Consider the following 15,759-nt stretch of genomic DNA (forward strand, 5'->3'; position numbering starts at 1 on the left):
AAAACAATACAATAACAGGATCTTAAGTAGGCACTCCCATCCTAATACTACCTACCATCACCAGAAAAAGAAACAGCTCTTAAGATGTTTAAAGACAACTCTTTTTGACTGTATTCTGTCTGGCAAGGAGTCATTTATCAACAGTTGTGATTGTGAAATCTCTGCTTCATTGTTTTGCCTTTATGGTCCCTACATCTCTATTGTTTATTTGTATGGTCTCTGTCTGATTCTTAATTGTTTCTGTCTGTTGCATAACAAATTTTGCTAGGTGTAAATCAGCTCAGATGGTGGGGGTCTGATTACAAAACAATTCTTTAACCAATGGGCTAGGATTTTGAAAAATGCTGTTTTTTAGTACTGTAGTTTAAAATGATTGGTTAAGGTATAGCTAAGAAGGACACAAGTTAAACTATATAAACTGGGGTCCAAAATGAAGTTCTTTGGAACCTAACTCCAGGACACAGTCCAAGGTCAGAGCTGCCAGACCCTCAACACCCTGCCAATCATACTGTGCAGAAGCCAGAGTTCCCAGATGATCTAATCTTGACTGGCCACCAAAAAAAGTTCATCTGCCTTATTGGGAATAGTGTGCTTAGCATGTGTATTCTGTTTCGGTAACTGTTAATAAATAGAGGTTAAGGATATTACTGTGTAAGGCTCTTTCACTGGTAAAAGGCCCCACAAACCCGCATAAGGTTACGCCCTGAGCCCCTAGGAACTGGGTAAGGGAGAGGGTGCCTAGATGAACTGGGTTATGCCGTGAGCCCATGGAAAAGTAAAGGTGTGTGCCGGTAACACTATGCTTACACTTACAGCAACACATCCCATAGGTGAAGCTTCTGCTTTGTCAGTTAGGTGTTGACTTATGCCCTGAAGCATGAAGATTTCCATTGCCTTTATTTATTATCCAACCTAAATGAGTAATCCTTTTCTGAATCCTGCTTGTGGTGTTCAGTGGTCACTCAGTGCTTAACATGCTTTCACGTCAAGCCAGGCCTATGCTAACATTTTATTTTCTTTATTGACTGCCACTGCACATGAAGCAGAGGTTTACAACAAACTGCCCATACCAATGCCTCTGACTTTTTCCTATGTGGCAGGGATAGTCAAAAAACTGAAATTTCCATCCAATAGGAAATCTTGAGATTTTAAAATTTGGTTTTGCTCCAAATTGGGACAAAGTCAAAGTCTTAGTTTTTCATGAAAAAAATTCAAAATATTTTGTTTTGACCTTATCATAATTTGTTTCAATTTTATCATATGCACTCAATATAAATGTTTCAAATATTATAACGTAAGTCAAAATGAAACATTTCAACTGTAGCAAAATGAAATCTTGTGATAATTCCTCTTAAAATTTTCAACAAAAATAAATACATTGTCACAAAGTGTTTCCGTTTTTGTTGAATTTTCAACCAGCTACTGAGGTGTTATAGTTAATTTAGAATCCAGTAAGGTGTATGAGTAGTTGAAAATATTCGTCCCAATATGCATTGCATTAATTTTTCAACACTGGGTGGAATACTAGTCCCTTTGAAGTCAATGGGAGTATTGAATTGACTTTAATGGGACCAACATTTCACTCTTTGTATTCTGCCATTGTGTTGATCAATGGCCTAACTTGTTTAGGTCCCTCTGGACCAATTATTCTTACTCTTTGTTTTCTTCATCAGTTTCTGATGTATAACAGAACCCTAGAAGTTCAGAAATTTTATATCTTTGTAGGTAGGTGGAGCAGAAAAAAGGCTATTGGAAATAAAAGTCATTTTATTTAGCTTAAACCTTTTGTTTTTGTGCATAATCAATAATTGGACTGAACCAGAGAACAAAACTAAAACTTAACTTTAGGATCAGTGCTTTGAAGTTACCATTGCAAGATAATTAGATCTTCTTTCATTACAGAGCCATATGTCTAACTTGAAAGAGGTCTTATAGTTGCATGCTACAAACAGTAAATAGTCACAAAAGAGCCAAAGCCCATACATCTCCTTTGTAACTAAAAGTTTTCGTTTAATCTTTCATAAAAACAGCAAAGAAAGAAAACAGATGAACAGCTAACCTTGGTTTTTATTGGAAGAACAAACTCTTTATCCATTCTGAGAGATAAATTAGCTTTGTTCAGCTGTATTTTCCCTTATTGTTAATGGAGTTAATAATGGTGAACAAGTGTGTGACTAGCATTCTTACTAGGTGACCACAATTGTTTTGCAGGAAGCCAAACAGCAAATGATCAGAAGGTGTCCCTATGCTCCTCATGTCAACGGCACGGAGAAAAAGGGAGCTTAAACATTTTTAATTGACATTTGGAAAAAACTTTAATCCAGTTTTTAAACTAAATGTATGTTATATTGGCATGGTCTGCCCTTGCTGGTTACTCAGTTTTGCTCTAGCCTCAGTCTATGTCTGACTAAAGGCTGGGAGGTCTTAGGTAGCAATTCTGACACCAAGTCTTTCTAACTTTGGGTCAAGACACTTAGGGCTAGACCCACAAAGGGGATCTAGGCTCAGCATTGCAATGCTTAACCCTGGTTACCCTGCCACCCAGTGGAATCCTAAGCCCCTGGTTAGGTGCCCAGGATCCCTATACAATGTATGGGGAGAGTTAGGCACCTAAGAATCGAATTCACAGAAGCTGAATGGGGAGCCGTCTGAGCTAGCCAATAAGAAATGCTAAAGAGAGGGGTATGGCCTTAGGTATGAAAAAAAGCCCAGCCTGTGGTATTGCACTGACATCCACATGAGTCTTTAGCAAGGTTGGAACCACAGGACTGGAGCACCCATAAGGAAAATATGGTAGGTGCTGAGGGGGAGTGTGGGTTGGGCTTGGCAGGGTGGGGCTTGGCGGGGGAGTGTGGGTGCAGGGAGTCCAGATGCAGGAACATGAGGCTTGGCAAGGGGGGTCTGGGTGTGTGTCAGAGGGGTCAGGATGCATGGGAGTTGGGCAGATGGAGGGCACCTCTCCACACACTGACCCCTCCCCCCAGGGCTGGGGAGCAATGGGGGCAGGAAGTGGGAGGGGGTATGGAACTTCCTGCACTTGGGGGAAGTTCCTGGAGATGAGTCTGACCGAGCTCCAGCCCTAGGAGTGGCCTGTGGCGGGGAAGAGGCAGTCCTGTCTCCCCGTCCCTCAGCCCAGCCAGAAGCAGCTGGATCCTGGCACACAGTAGGAGCCACCAGCCAAGGACGTCCCCAGCCCTCGGCACACCATGATAGCGAGTGAGAGGGACAGAGAAAGCCCAGCCCCACCCCCAAGGCAGTAATTTACATCTCCCCTGGCTACTCGAACCAGACAGACACACACACACACCCATGATTGCTGCCCAGAAGGGGCATATGAATCCATTTTTTTCTGCGGGGAAAGAGTACAATCTGTGGGGAACATTAATTCTGTGCTTGCGCATTGGCGCAGAATTCCCCTAGGAGTAATAGTTCCAACCCCCTTTATTAGAAAAGAGGCTGGGTGGAATTAATAGCAAAATGTTTCCACCAAGCAATCTCTCCATTTCAGCAGTGACCCATTTACACCTATAATAACTTTAAATAGCTTTAAGTGTTCTAATGGATAGGGAGATGCATGTCCTGTTTTTTTAATGCCAGCCATTTTTGGATGTCATCTCTCCTTGAGCAAGCAATATGATCAGGATGCTGGACAACTCTTTAACAGTTGTAAAGTCAACATCAGGAGCCAGACTTTTACCAGGTTTAAATCAATATAGCTCCAGTTACCTTTTTTAATTTTTTGTTTCGTGAAACTCTAAGACTCTTCTTTGAAAATCAGAGCCATCCCTATCTCTTCCTGAAGCTAGGCATAGAAAAACATTGGGGCCCAGAGCTTCAAAGATATTTAGGCACCTAAGTCCCATTGATTTGAGGATCTGGGCCAGGTTGTCTGAGTCTCATCTCCCAAGTTTGGAATGAAGTGCCATATAACTTATCATTTTGGAAGGAGATTTTCTAAGGCACAAATGGGAATTAGGCACCCAAGGCCCACTGATTTTCAATGGGAATTGGGCAGTTAAGTCCCCTTGGTGCTTTTTCAAATCTCTTCCCTGTTCCTTGGGATTTGAAATTTTACTTGAGAATTTTGATTGGCTAATTTTGAGAGGAGATCTCTCACTACCCTGCTTTGAAAATTGGTTGGGCAACATGTAAAAATGATTATATTAGCAGTCTGGACAAAACGCTGCATCCATCCTGAGACATATGCTTACTGAATGGTGGTACTATGTCTGAGAAAGGTAACTATAATGCGTTTGCACTTTTTTCTGACTGTTTAAACTATCTGACATTTTTAGGTCTGCCAGAGTGGGTTACATAGCTCCTAAGAAGTGGTTTTCCCCCTGGGATTTTCATTGATTTCTGGTATTGGGTAGGCCAGAAATTCTGCAAAAGTTGCCTCTTCTCTTACTATTTTGAAATTTTATCAGATAGTATCATAAGAACGGCTATACTGTGTCAGACAAAAGGTCCATCTAGCCCAGTATCCGGTCTTCCAAGAGTGGCCAATGCCAGGTGCCCCAGAGGGAATGAACAGAACAGGTAATCATCAAGTGATCCATGCCCTGTCGCCCATTCCCAGCTTCTGGCAAACAGAGGCTAGAGACACCATCCCTGCCCATCCTGTAATCGGGTAATTTAGAAAAATACTAAAGGACCCCTGCTAAAGAAGACACAGGCACGGATTTATCTCTGAGTCAGGATCTGTCACCTGCTGGTTTTACTGTGAAAGACTAATAAGGAACAAATTAAACAAGCTAGAAAGTGGTTTTTTAAATATGGGGTAAGAAGATACATAAAGATATAACTCGGAGGTTTGTGAGGGCGTGAAGCCCAGACTCCTTTTCCCCTAAGGTATAATATATGGAGACGTTTGTACTTTACAGATCAAAATCATCCAGAAAGGGTTTCCTCTGGTTTTCTGCCTTGATTCTGGGAGGTCAGATCAGGACCTGCCACTGTGTTCAGCAGCGGCGGCTCCAGGCACCAGCGCTCCAAGCACGTGCCTGGGGCGGCAAGCCACGGGGGGCGCCCTGCCGGTCCCTGCGAGGGCAGCAGTCAGGCAGCCTTCGGTGGCTTGCCTGTGGGAGGTCCGCTGGTCCCGCGGATTCAGCGGCAATTTGGCAGCGGGTACACTGAAGCCGCGGGACTGGCGGACCTCCCGCAGGCAAGCCGCCGAATCCACGGGACCGGGGACCTCCTGCAGGCATGCCGCCGAAGGCAGCCTGCTTGCCGTGCTTGGGGCGGCAAAAAAGCTAGAGCCGCCCCTGGTGTTCAGGGACGTCAGGAAGCACAGGAGGAACTCGGACCAACAGCAGCCGGGTCAGGACTGAGATCACGATCAGGAGGTAGGTAGTAGAGACATTGCCTCTTGGAGCTCTCTCCTTCTCTCTGCACGCGCATTGAACATTAACTGCACTGACTTGCACACGAGCTGTCCCGTACCCCAGAGTCCGCGCGCACAGGGTTACTATACCCCTTTCATGTCGGGGCAGCTTGTTAAAGAAAGCGTTTCCAAACACCCATCACAAATAAACCAAATAACTTTACAATCCTGGCTAATAGCCATTGATGAACCTATCCTCCACGAATTTATCTAGTTCTTTTTTGAACCCTAACTACCAAACTAATCACCTCAAACTAGTGTGATCACTACTTGAAAGTGTGCTCAATGTTGTTATTCACTGATGCTGACAGAACAGGTTGCATTGTTTATTAGGAATAATGTATAGTTACTCTTTAAAATTTTATTTGAGCAGATGACCAAATAGCATAATGCCTGAAACTTGTTTCTTCTTACATTTTATTTATTTAGGGTGTCAGAAGTAATGCACAAAAGTAGCCTTTTTAATCTGTGAGGGGAAACTTTCCTTCACTCACTCAAAGGCACTTGCATAAGTGAGATCTTCTGGTGCTGTGTGTTAGTAGAGACTGGTTGTAATCTAATAATGTTTTCTTTCTGTCTCTGAGTTACAACTGGCTGGAAATTAGCTAAATAATTTCTCTCTTGCTCTCTCTCTGCCTTCATTAGCTTAATAAGAAAAAATAACTGTGGCTGAAAAAACAAAAAGAAAAAGTCTTCTGGCACAATTTATTCATAGATAATAAGAAACAGTGGCACATCTAACTATTATTACTGAAGGCAACATGACCTTGTTTTTAGTTTGGGAGTGGAATTAGGAGAGGACTAAGCCTAGGTATCGAGATGTTTCCAGTAGTGTTGGTCACTATGTACAATCTATGTAAGATACATGGCAGTAAGTAAAACGAAGCAACATATCAATGGTACTGTGACATACCTGGATTTTAATTCTTTTTGTTAATGATAATTTCTTGGGGAATTCAAAACATCATGAGAAGAGGGGGTTATCTTTATCCAAAAAGAAGGCTGAGCTAAGTAAAGGTATGGGAATCAAGGGAAGCATGAACTACATCTTTAAGGATTCTTTGCTTGTGTCTATTCTTCGCAGTGTGCACAAAAATGACTACAGCTTATAACAATAAGTGTTGCCTAGTGCTTATAATGCTTTCAGTCCATGACTGTTCAATTACTGTGGGTGAGATCATTTTAAACCAAAGCATCGGGTTAGCCAAAGAAAAAATCACAGAGTTTAAGGCCAAAAGGGACCACCAGATCATCTAGCGACGTTTGAGCTCCTGTAGAGCACAGGCCACCAACATCACCCAGCCACCTACACCTTAACCCAAGAACTGGCATTAGACCAAAGTATTATGATCCTCAGGAGATTAAACTATTGTGTGCCACAGGCACAGAATAGGAGGGAGTGAGGTGCACCAATGCCCAAGGGAATTTGATTAAGTGAGATATACCCAGGTGATCCTAGCCAGCAACCCTGGCTCCACACTGCAGAAAAGGAAACCTCTCCCCACCCCAGTCACTGGGAAAGCTAACCATGGTATCAGAGAAGCGATGGACCTAGAAGATATAAATATGGAATACCATGCAGTCAGACCTATCTCTCCAGTTGCAATCACCCATTATGACACAGAGGTCTAGATGAGATTTCAAAAAAGAGACTAAGGCTATGTCTACACTAGAGAGCTTACAGCAGCACCGCTGTACCAATGCAGTTGCTGCTGTAAGATCTCTCGTGTAGTCGCTCTATGCCGACGGGAGAGAGCTCTCCCATCGACATAATTAAATCAACCCCAACGAGCGGCGGTAGCTATGTCAGTGGGAGAAGCTCCCTCCTGCCAATATAGCACTGTCCACACCAGCGCTTATGTTGGTGTAACTTATGTTGCTCAGGAGTGTGGTTTTTTCACACCCCTAGCGACATAAGTTATACCAACCTAAGTGGTAGCGTAGACATAGCCTAAGTGTACAAGTTTCAATACAATTCAGTAATAATCCCTTGGAATTGTGTTTTCTGGAAGCATTACCAAAACCTTGCAACTAGTGCAATGTGTTTTCTGCATAATCCACTTTTTTCATGTTTCCTCTAAGAAATGTTTTAGCCTTGCAAATAGGATGAAGTAAATGTTGTAAGGTCACATCTTCAGCTGTTGCAAATTAGCATAGATGACTTTCTCACCCCCTGCTTCTTTATCCAGACTGATTCATCCATTAATCTTCCAAGGAAAAAAACAGCCTTAAGAACATTTGTATGATTCTTCAGCAAGTATAACATTTGCATATCATACAAAAATTACTACGCGCTGATATCTTTCTCCACTAAGGCAGGTCAAGTGATTTAAATAAATAACCAAGTCAAAACACAAATTTGATTATTAGAGTTCTATTTTACAACTTAAGAGCTACATTGATTTTTCATTACAAGGCAGGGCAATGCACATAATGCAGAGAATAACACCTCTTTTTAAACACATGTACATATATACAGTACACTAGCAAAATGTGAACACAAATACACTTTCTTTTTTTTTTAAGAATGAGAAGAACTCATGGGGTCAAGTCCTTTCACTCCTCTTTTTCAACATTTCCCCAGATGATACTATGGAGTTACTGAATAACCCTATATTTATTTTAAATAACTGGAAAATGCTTTACCATTCACATATGATTTTCTCTTTTGAACAGGGTTTTTGGATTGCTTTCCAAACATTTCAATTGTCGTCTTTCGCATACCATATTATTTAAATTAAAAAAATTATAGTTATACATTGTTAATGCCATATGAAGGACGAAACCCATTTCATATATATCCTGTGGCTCTCTGATCCACAATGTGGAACCTAATTGTGTATTCTCTGCACACTGCACAGAACCCAAGTTAAGAATTCTTCATAGAGGAGGGCAGATATGCAGTAGAATGTAGATCCACATTGAGATTTAGAGACTAGAATTTTGCCCTTAGTACATTAGGCACATCTGATAGCTCAGGGTAAAATTCACTCTCTCTTTGAATGTTAGATTATTTAGAAAGGAGTACAGCCACTTAGGCAAAGTTTAACTAACGAATTATGAGCCAGGTTTTCAGAGTTGGGAATGTGCAGTCATTGCAGGTGCCTGGCTTACGTCTGCAAATCACAGATGTGCACATGCAAATCAAATCACAGAAGTGTAGGACTGGAAGGGACCTCAATAGGTCATCTACTCCAGTAGCCTGCACTCAAAGCCGGACTAAGTAATAAGTAGACCATTCCTAACAGGTATTTGTCTAACCTGTACTTAAAAACCTCCAAGGACGAAGATTCCACAACCTGTCCAGGCAATTTATTCCACTACTTAACTACCCTGACAGTTAGGAAGATTTTCCTAATGTCCAACCTAAACCACTCTTGCTGAAATTTAAGCCCATTGCATCTTGTCCTATCATGAAAGGTTAAAGAAAACTATTTTTCACCCGCCTCTTTATAACAGCCTTTAATGAAAACTGTTTATTTTTATTTGAAAACTGTTTATCTGAAAACTGTTATCATGTTCCCCCCTCAGTCTTCTCTTCCCAAGACTAAACAAACCCAATTTTTCTTCTAGGTAAGGATAAAAGTTGGAAAAAACAGGGTGATATCATGACAGGGGCCTATAGACCACCTAACCAAGAAGAGGTGGATGCGTTTTTTTTAAACAACTAACAATCATCCAAAGCACAGGACTTGGTGGTGATGGGGGACTTCAACTACCCAGACATCTGTTAGGAAAATAATACAGCAGGGCACAGATTATCCAAAAAGTCCTTGGCATGCATTGGAGACAAATTTTATTACAGAAGGTGGAGAAAGCAACCAGGGGAGAGGTTGTTCTAGATTTGATTTTTGACAAATAGGGAGGAACTGGTTGTGAATTAAAAAGTGGAAGGCAGCTTGGGTGAAAGTGATCATGAAATGATAGAGTTCATGATTCTAAGGAATGGTAGGAGGGAATACAGCAGAATAAAAATAATGGATTTCAAGAAGAAAGACTTTAGCAAACTCAGGATGTTGGTAGGTAAGATCCCATGGGAAGAAAGTCTAAGGGGAGAAACAGTTTGAGAGAGTTGGCAGGTTTTTGAAAAAGACATTGTTAAGGGCACAAGAGTAAACTATCCCACTGCATAGGAAAGATAAGAAGTATGGCAAGAGACCACCCTGGCTTAATCAGGAGATCTTCAATTATTTGAAACTCAGAAAGGCATCCTACAGAAACTATGTCAAATTAGGAAGGATGAATATAAATAAACAACTCAAGCATGTAGGAACAAAATTTAAAAAGGCCAAGGTATATCTTGACTTTAGTAAGGCTTTTGATACTGTCTTGTGTGACCTTCTCATAAACAAACTAGGAAAATATAGCCTAGATGAAGCTACTATAAGGTGCCTGCATAACCGGTTGGAAAACCGTTCCCAGAAAGTAGTTATCAGTGGATCACAGTCAAGCTGGAAGGACAGATCAAGTGGTGTCCCACAGGGATCAGTTCTGGATCCGGTTCTGTTCAATATCGTCATTGGTGATTTAGATAATGGCATAGAGAGAACACTTATAATGTTTGCGGATGACACCAAGCCAGGAGGGATTGCAAGTGCTTTGGAGGATAGGATTAAAATTCAAAATGCTCTGAATAAACTGGAGAAATGGTCTGAAGTAAATAGGATGAAATTCAATAAGGACAAATGCAAAGCACTCCACTTAGGAAGGCACAATCAATTGCACACATACAAAATGGGAAATGACTGCCTAGGAAAGAGTACTGCGGAAACGAATCTGGAGGTCAGAGTGGATCACAAGCTAAATATGAGTCAACAGTGTAATACTGTTGCAAAAAAAGCAAACATCATTCTGGGATGTATTAGCAGGAGTTTTGTAAGCAAGACATGAGAAGTAATTCTTCCACTCTACTCCCTGCTGATAAGGCCTCAGCTGGAGTATTGGGTCCAGTTCTGAATGCCACATTTCAGGGGACAAATTGGAGAAAGTCCAGAGGAGAGCAACAAAAATGATTAAATTTTGGCCATGTAGGCACAATCAGAAAGTGCTAGATTTAACCAGATACTGCGGCCAATATTTTCAAGAATAGGTCCCTAAAGTTAGGATTCTAAGTGCTTAAGTGCCTAAGTAAGTGGCATGAATTTCAAAAGTGCTGGGCACCTAGCAGTCTATGGACTCTGCACTCACTTAGGTACCTAAATATGAACATAGGAGCCTACATTTAGGCACCCATTATTGAAAATATTGGCATGTGTAACTTTATTTAAAATCATACATGTCTGCTTGGAGTTAAGAGGCAGCTTAAGGCACCAACAAAACAGCCTCCAGTTGAATTGCACTGTAAACTATGATGGTGACCTCATGTCTTTACTATGAATGATGAAAATGATCAAACAGTTGGTGTTCACTTGGTGTCTAATTCTGCTCCCAATGAACTCAACAGCAACACTCCCATTAGCTTCAATGGGAGTAAGATTAAGATCCTAGATGGTGTAGTTGTTCTAGTAGTTAAAAGCACATGGGTGGGAGACGATGTTCCGTAGTTTAGTCTCAGCTCTGCCATAAACTTACCTTATAACCTTGGGCAAGTCACTTAAGTTCTCTTTGCCTTGGCTTCTATGCGTTTATTGAAAAATGGAGGTAGTATTACTTACTCAATGTATAAGACTCTTTTGAGGCTAAATGTATCAATGTGACTAAATGTGTAATGAGAGCTTTCTCTAGCCAGTGCCATAGTGTGTACTTATAAATACAATTAACTCTCATTGATTTTTGTGTCAATTTACTACATTTTTAGTAACCAGTCATCGTATACATTCTTTGCTTTTTAAAATTTGCTTAAATGGTGTATAGATCAAGACCAGCTAACATAATATTAATTTTAGCCATGCCTATTTGCTCTTTTACTGTTGGGTATTGTGTTATACTGTTTTTTTAACGATTTAGTGACCAGTCAAGAATTCTTTGCATTTTTCTAGTATTTTGCTGAAAAACAAGTTGTTGAAAGGCATACTGGAATATCCACAATCAATAAATATACATCTTTTGGAGAATCACATATAAAAACAGTACGCATCGTATGTGACTTAACATGTGCTAAAATATATTAAGGATTATCTTTAAATCTTGACTTTTTTAAACATTGAAAAGTTTTCACAATACACAGACACAATAAAATAATTTTGGTCTGAAGGCAGATCATGCTTAAACTGGATTTCCACAATACAGACAAACTTATGTTATTTCACACAAAGTAGTTAATGAGAATTTTGATTACATAGCTCTGCCATGTTTTGTAGTCTCAGAACTGATACTATTAATTGTAAAGCAGCAAAATAAGTTAAGATGCCTTCTTTTTGTTTCTGAAGCAAAGATTTTTAGGTCAAAACAGAGTTTCTGCCATAACCTGATTTAGTGTTATCACCAAATGTTGCTTGGCATAGACTAGATGGTGGCAGATATATGCTATAAGAAGAACAGTTCAATTTTTTTTCTTGTCCAGAGTCACCTGATACAATATGAAGCACTTCCTACCTTGCTGAAAGTGGGTATTTTACCACTTGCTCATCTCCACTGTAAATATGGTTCCAAAATCTGGCAGTCAGTCTTCTTTTTTCTTTGAGCTTATTTTGGGGAATTCTCTGTCCTAAGCAAATAACGTATTTTAGTTCAAACTATGAGAATTCCTAAATATTATCAAAAATGTCTCAAACCACAGTGGTTATTTGAGTTAGTCCAAGATCATTCGATTCTCCTCTTCCTTGAGGACAGTAAGATGACATCTCCACGACTAGTCATACTGGTTTGTTTGTCCCATCCACTTCCCTCAGGTAAGCAGGGTCTTGGACTGTGTTTCTGACTCTGCTGGTGCTCTGCCTGTCCATCCTCATCTTAAAGGGAAAGCAGAAGTCCTTGAAACAGCGCTTGAAGTTTTCATCCAAAAAAGCATACAGGATAGGATTTAGACTGCTGTTGGTGTAACCCAAAGCAATACAGAAATAATAGCTGGAGATTGCTGCAGTGCTATGGGGCACATCCCCTAGTGCCTCAACCAGCACAAAAATGTGAATGGGAGTCCAACAGATAATGAAAACTGCCACAACTACAAGAACCAATCTGGTGATCCGACGAAGGTTTCGGTCTTTTTCTCGAGACCCTGAGAGAAGTCGTACGCTCTTCAAGCGCAGGATCATCAGGGTATAGCAAACAATGATAATGAGAACTGGAATAACAAACGCAAAGACAAAGACGCAGATTTTCATGAAGATGTCCCACCACACATAATCAGTGTCTGGAAACTGCAAAGAACATTCAGTACTAGCAGTATCTATAAATGGAAGAGGCAAGAAGAAGAAAAAAATTGCTTTATTATTAGACATTCCAACCTATATCTGTATTACAGTATAAGCTTGCAAAAGTGATTACCATGTAATGTGATACAAATAAATGGAGTTATCATTAAATCACTCCAATAATTGCTTTCAGTTGTCATTGAAACTAGTTTTCCACTGCTGTCTTTCAGGACTAGTTGGAGAATATTTTAAAATGTATTACATTACATACAAACTTTTGTGCACAAGAGTGGCATAAAACCTACAGAGGCACAAAAATACAATCTATAGAGATGCACTGAACAGTTGTTAGGTTCTGGAACTCAATTTGATTTGAGGCCAGGTTCCATGCAGTGGCAGAACCAGGTTTTGCAACTGAGGGAGGGGCAATGGGTTGTTGGTGAACTGGAGGCCTCACACTTGCTGGGAAGCAATGGTCCTGTCCCACAGGACTAGGTCTGGCTCTTCACTCTGGCCATTGGAGCCTGGTGCCGCAGCACCATTCAGATTTGGCCTGGCCACCTCTCCATCATGAAAGAAGGGCAGCCAGGCCAAATTTTAATGAATGGTGTTGTGACTTGGAGCACAGGGTCACAGCCCCATTCAGGTTTGGCCCAGCCACCTCTCCATCATGATGGAGGTCTGTGTGGGCCAAATTTAAGTGAGTGGCATTGCGACGTTGCACATGGGGTCTCAGCACCACACAAACCTGTGAACTGTGTCACAGCACCCAGAGTGAGGAGCTGGGCCCAGCTCCGCAGGACAGGAACCGCCTCTGCCAGGTGAGAGTGGGATGGACTCAACCATAAGCCCAGTGTGAAAGCTGTCACACATACATCCAAAGGCTAGCAGGGGCGTGAGAGTCACACACACACACACACACACACACACACACACACACACCCTCCTTATTAGCTCCACCACCGGTTCAACTGAGTTGAAACCTTGTGGCTGCTTTCATGCTGTTTCCACCAAAAAAGGCTAGATTTCTGCCTTCCTGAATGGTGGAAATCTCATGAGGTTAGCTGATCCCGTGAGATTTCTGCCATCATGAGATAATCTTGCAATGAGACAATTAGTTTGCAGAAATGTTTTCCCACGTGCTTTCTTCAGTGCAAATGCTATGCAGTCTAAGTGCTGCATTCCCTTGGAAATAATATCTTTTTTTAAATGAATCATAGGTAAAGCAAACTGGTATACACAGAGTCTAACTGAGTTGCTCCTTTTGCAGAACACTTAATTGAGAATTCTGTCTGAGTAGGGACTGCAGGATTTGACCCCATTGACATCAGTTCACTTCTGTTCTTGCTGTAATTTTATGAATGGGGGGTCACATGCTGACATTTTATTTTATGTTCTAGTCTTACTTCATCATACAGGAGGCTTGTAGTCAGTGTGATATTCTTAAGTTCACTTGCTTACCTCAGTGTAGTATTCCATCATATAAACCAAGCACAAGGAAAAACAAGACACAAGATAAATGGGAAAACAAGACAAAGGGTCAGAGTCTCCACTAGTGTTTCCTGGGCATTTTTCACTATGACTAGTAGTTTGGCTTTCATTCCTGTCTGTGGAACCCATGTGCCTACTAGGGAGATATCTCTTTACGAGATCTATTGAGGGGTGGATAGGAGTCAGCTGTGTCTGGGTCACTGTTGCTAGGCAGATGCACAATTAGCACTCCACATCCAGAAGTTTCTGGAGTTGGGTGTGGTAGTTTGGGGTATGCTCAATAGAACCCCTAGCTGCTGGAGTCAGACTCCATGAGGGAAAGCAGTCAAGGCAGCTGCTATACAAAAGGCCATGTGTCCTGTGTAGGCTGGGAGAAGCTGAGCCGAGGAGAAGGAAGCAGAGTGTTTTCCTAGCTCTGAATTATTTTGCAGCAGGTTAGTGATATTGTTAACCCTCCAGAAGAGAAGCATGGGCAATGTTAATTATAGAAAGGGAAAATCGGGAGGGAAAACTCATTTCTTTTATTTTAATTGAATATTTTGAATGTTGTTCAAATTTTGAATGTAGTTAAATTGTCTCAACTAATATGATTCACCAACTTTTCTTTTATTTAAATGTGATGATGGAGAAAAAGTCATTTATTTTACTATTCTCATTTTTTGCATTTTTCTTGTGACAGTTTTTTTTTTAAAATCTATATACTTAACTGAGTGGTTGGTTAATCAGTTAGCTGACTGGCTAACTGTGATTTCAGCAGAGGAAGGGGAAGAGTCTGCATGGATTCCAGCTGAAGATTCCTACAAGCAAGTGGAAGGAAGATGTTGCTTTTGACTCAGCAGATTTATAGATTTGAGTTTCAAAGACTCTGAGACACGGGTGAACTCAACCTAAGCTTTTTGGTAACTCTGAGTTTCTTCTCACTGTGTTTCTGCGGGGACTGACCTGTTTAGATTTAATTTGTTTTCTTTATTTACATTTACGTATAATAGTGAAGATAATGTATGTGGATTATAAAATAGCCATCTTATAAACATTGTTATTATTATTTATTATGTTTCTTTAATCATAAGACTTTATACAGTTGTACTTAATTAAGTTCATTCCTTTTGGTCTTTTGGGGACTTGAATGTGGGGAGGCTGACCCTGTGCAATCCTTACTGAAAATCCTTAGAGACTAATTCTAAGTCTCCAGCTGCTTTTCTGTGGTAGTTGGGTTTTTTTAGGCATTGGAAAAGGGCAATGAAGTGAACTTTAGCCCACCCAAAGGTTACATCTGTGCATATTCATTTTCCTCCACTAGAATCATTCTTCTTCTGCAAAATGTTATGCATTGGCATTTACTGGATCAGGATTTAAAAGGAGCCAAGATTCAATGTATTATTTGTACAGCATTGTTTCTTAACAATCTACAACAGACTATTCACTAGGATTGGTCAGAGAAACTTTGATGGAACCATATTCTGTCAAAATATGCAGTTCTGTCAAAATCAAAACACAATGAAATTAGGTCAATTTTGTTGCAAATTCATTTACAAAAAAATTGAAGGGAAAAAACGTCTGAAAGTGTTGATACATCCTATTTTAACATTTTTG

General features: G+C 40.7%; 1 protein-coding gene across 1 annotated transcript in view; it reads right to left on the reverse strand.

The window, feature by feature from the left end:
* Window positions 1-12,177: 12,177 nt before the first annotated feature.
* The window catches only part of OPRK1 (opioid receptor kappa 1), a 34,463-nt gene continuing 30,881 nt past the window's right edge, over window positions 12,178-15,759 (reverse strand). The window contains exon 4 of the mRNA XM_024206176.1: window positions 12,178-12,710. Within this exon, the coding sequence (XP_024061944.1) occupies window positions 12,178-12,710 (533 nt within the window). The remainder of the gene's footprint in view (window positions 12,711-15,759) is intronic.

Source organism: Terrapene carolina, unplaced genomic scaffold, assembly GCF_002925995.2.
Source record: "Terrapene carolina triunguis isolate 2854851 unplaced genomic scaffold, T_m_triunguis-2.0 Scaffold58, whole genome shotgun sequence".
In the NCBI taxonomy this organism is placed as follows: domain Eukaryota; kingdom Metazoa; phylum Chordata; order Testudines; family Emydidae; genus Terrapene; species Terrapene triunguis.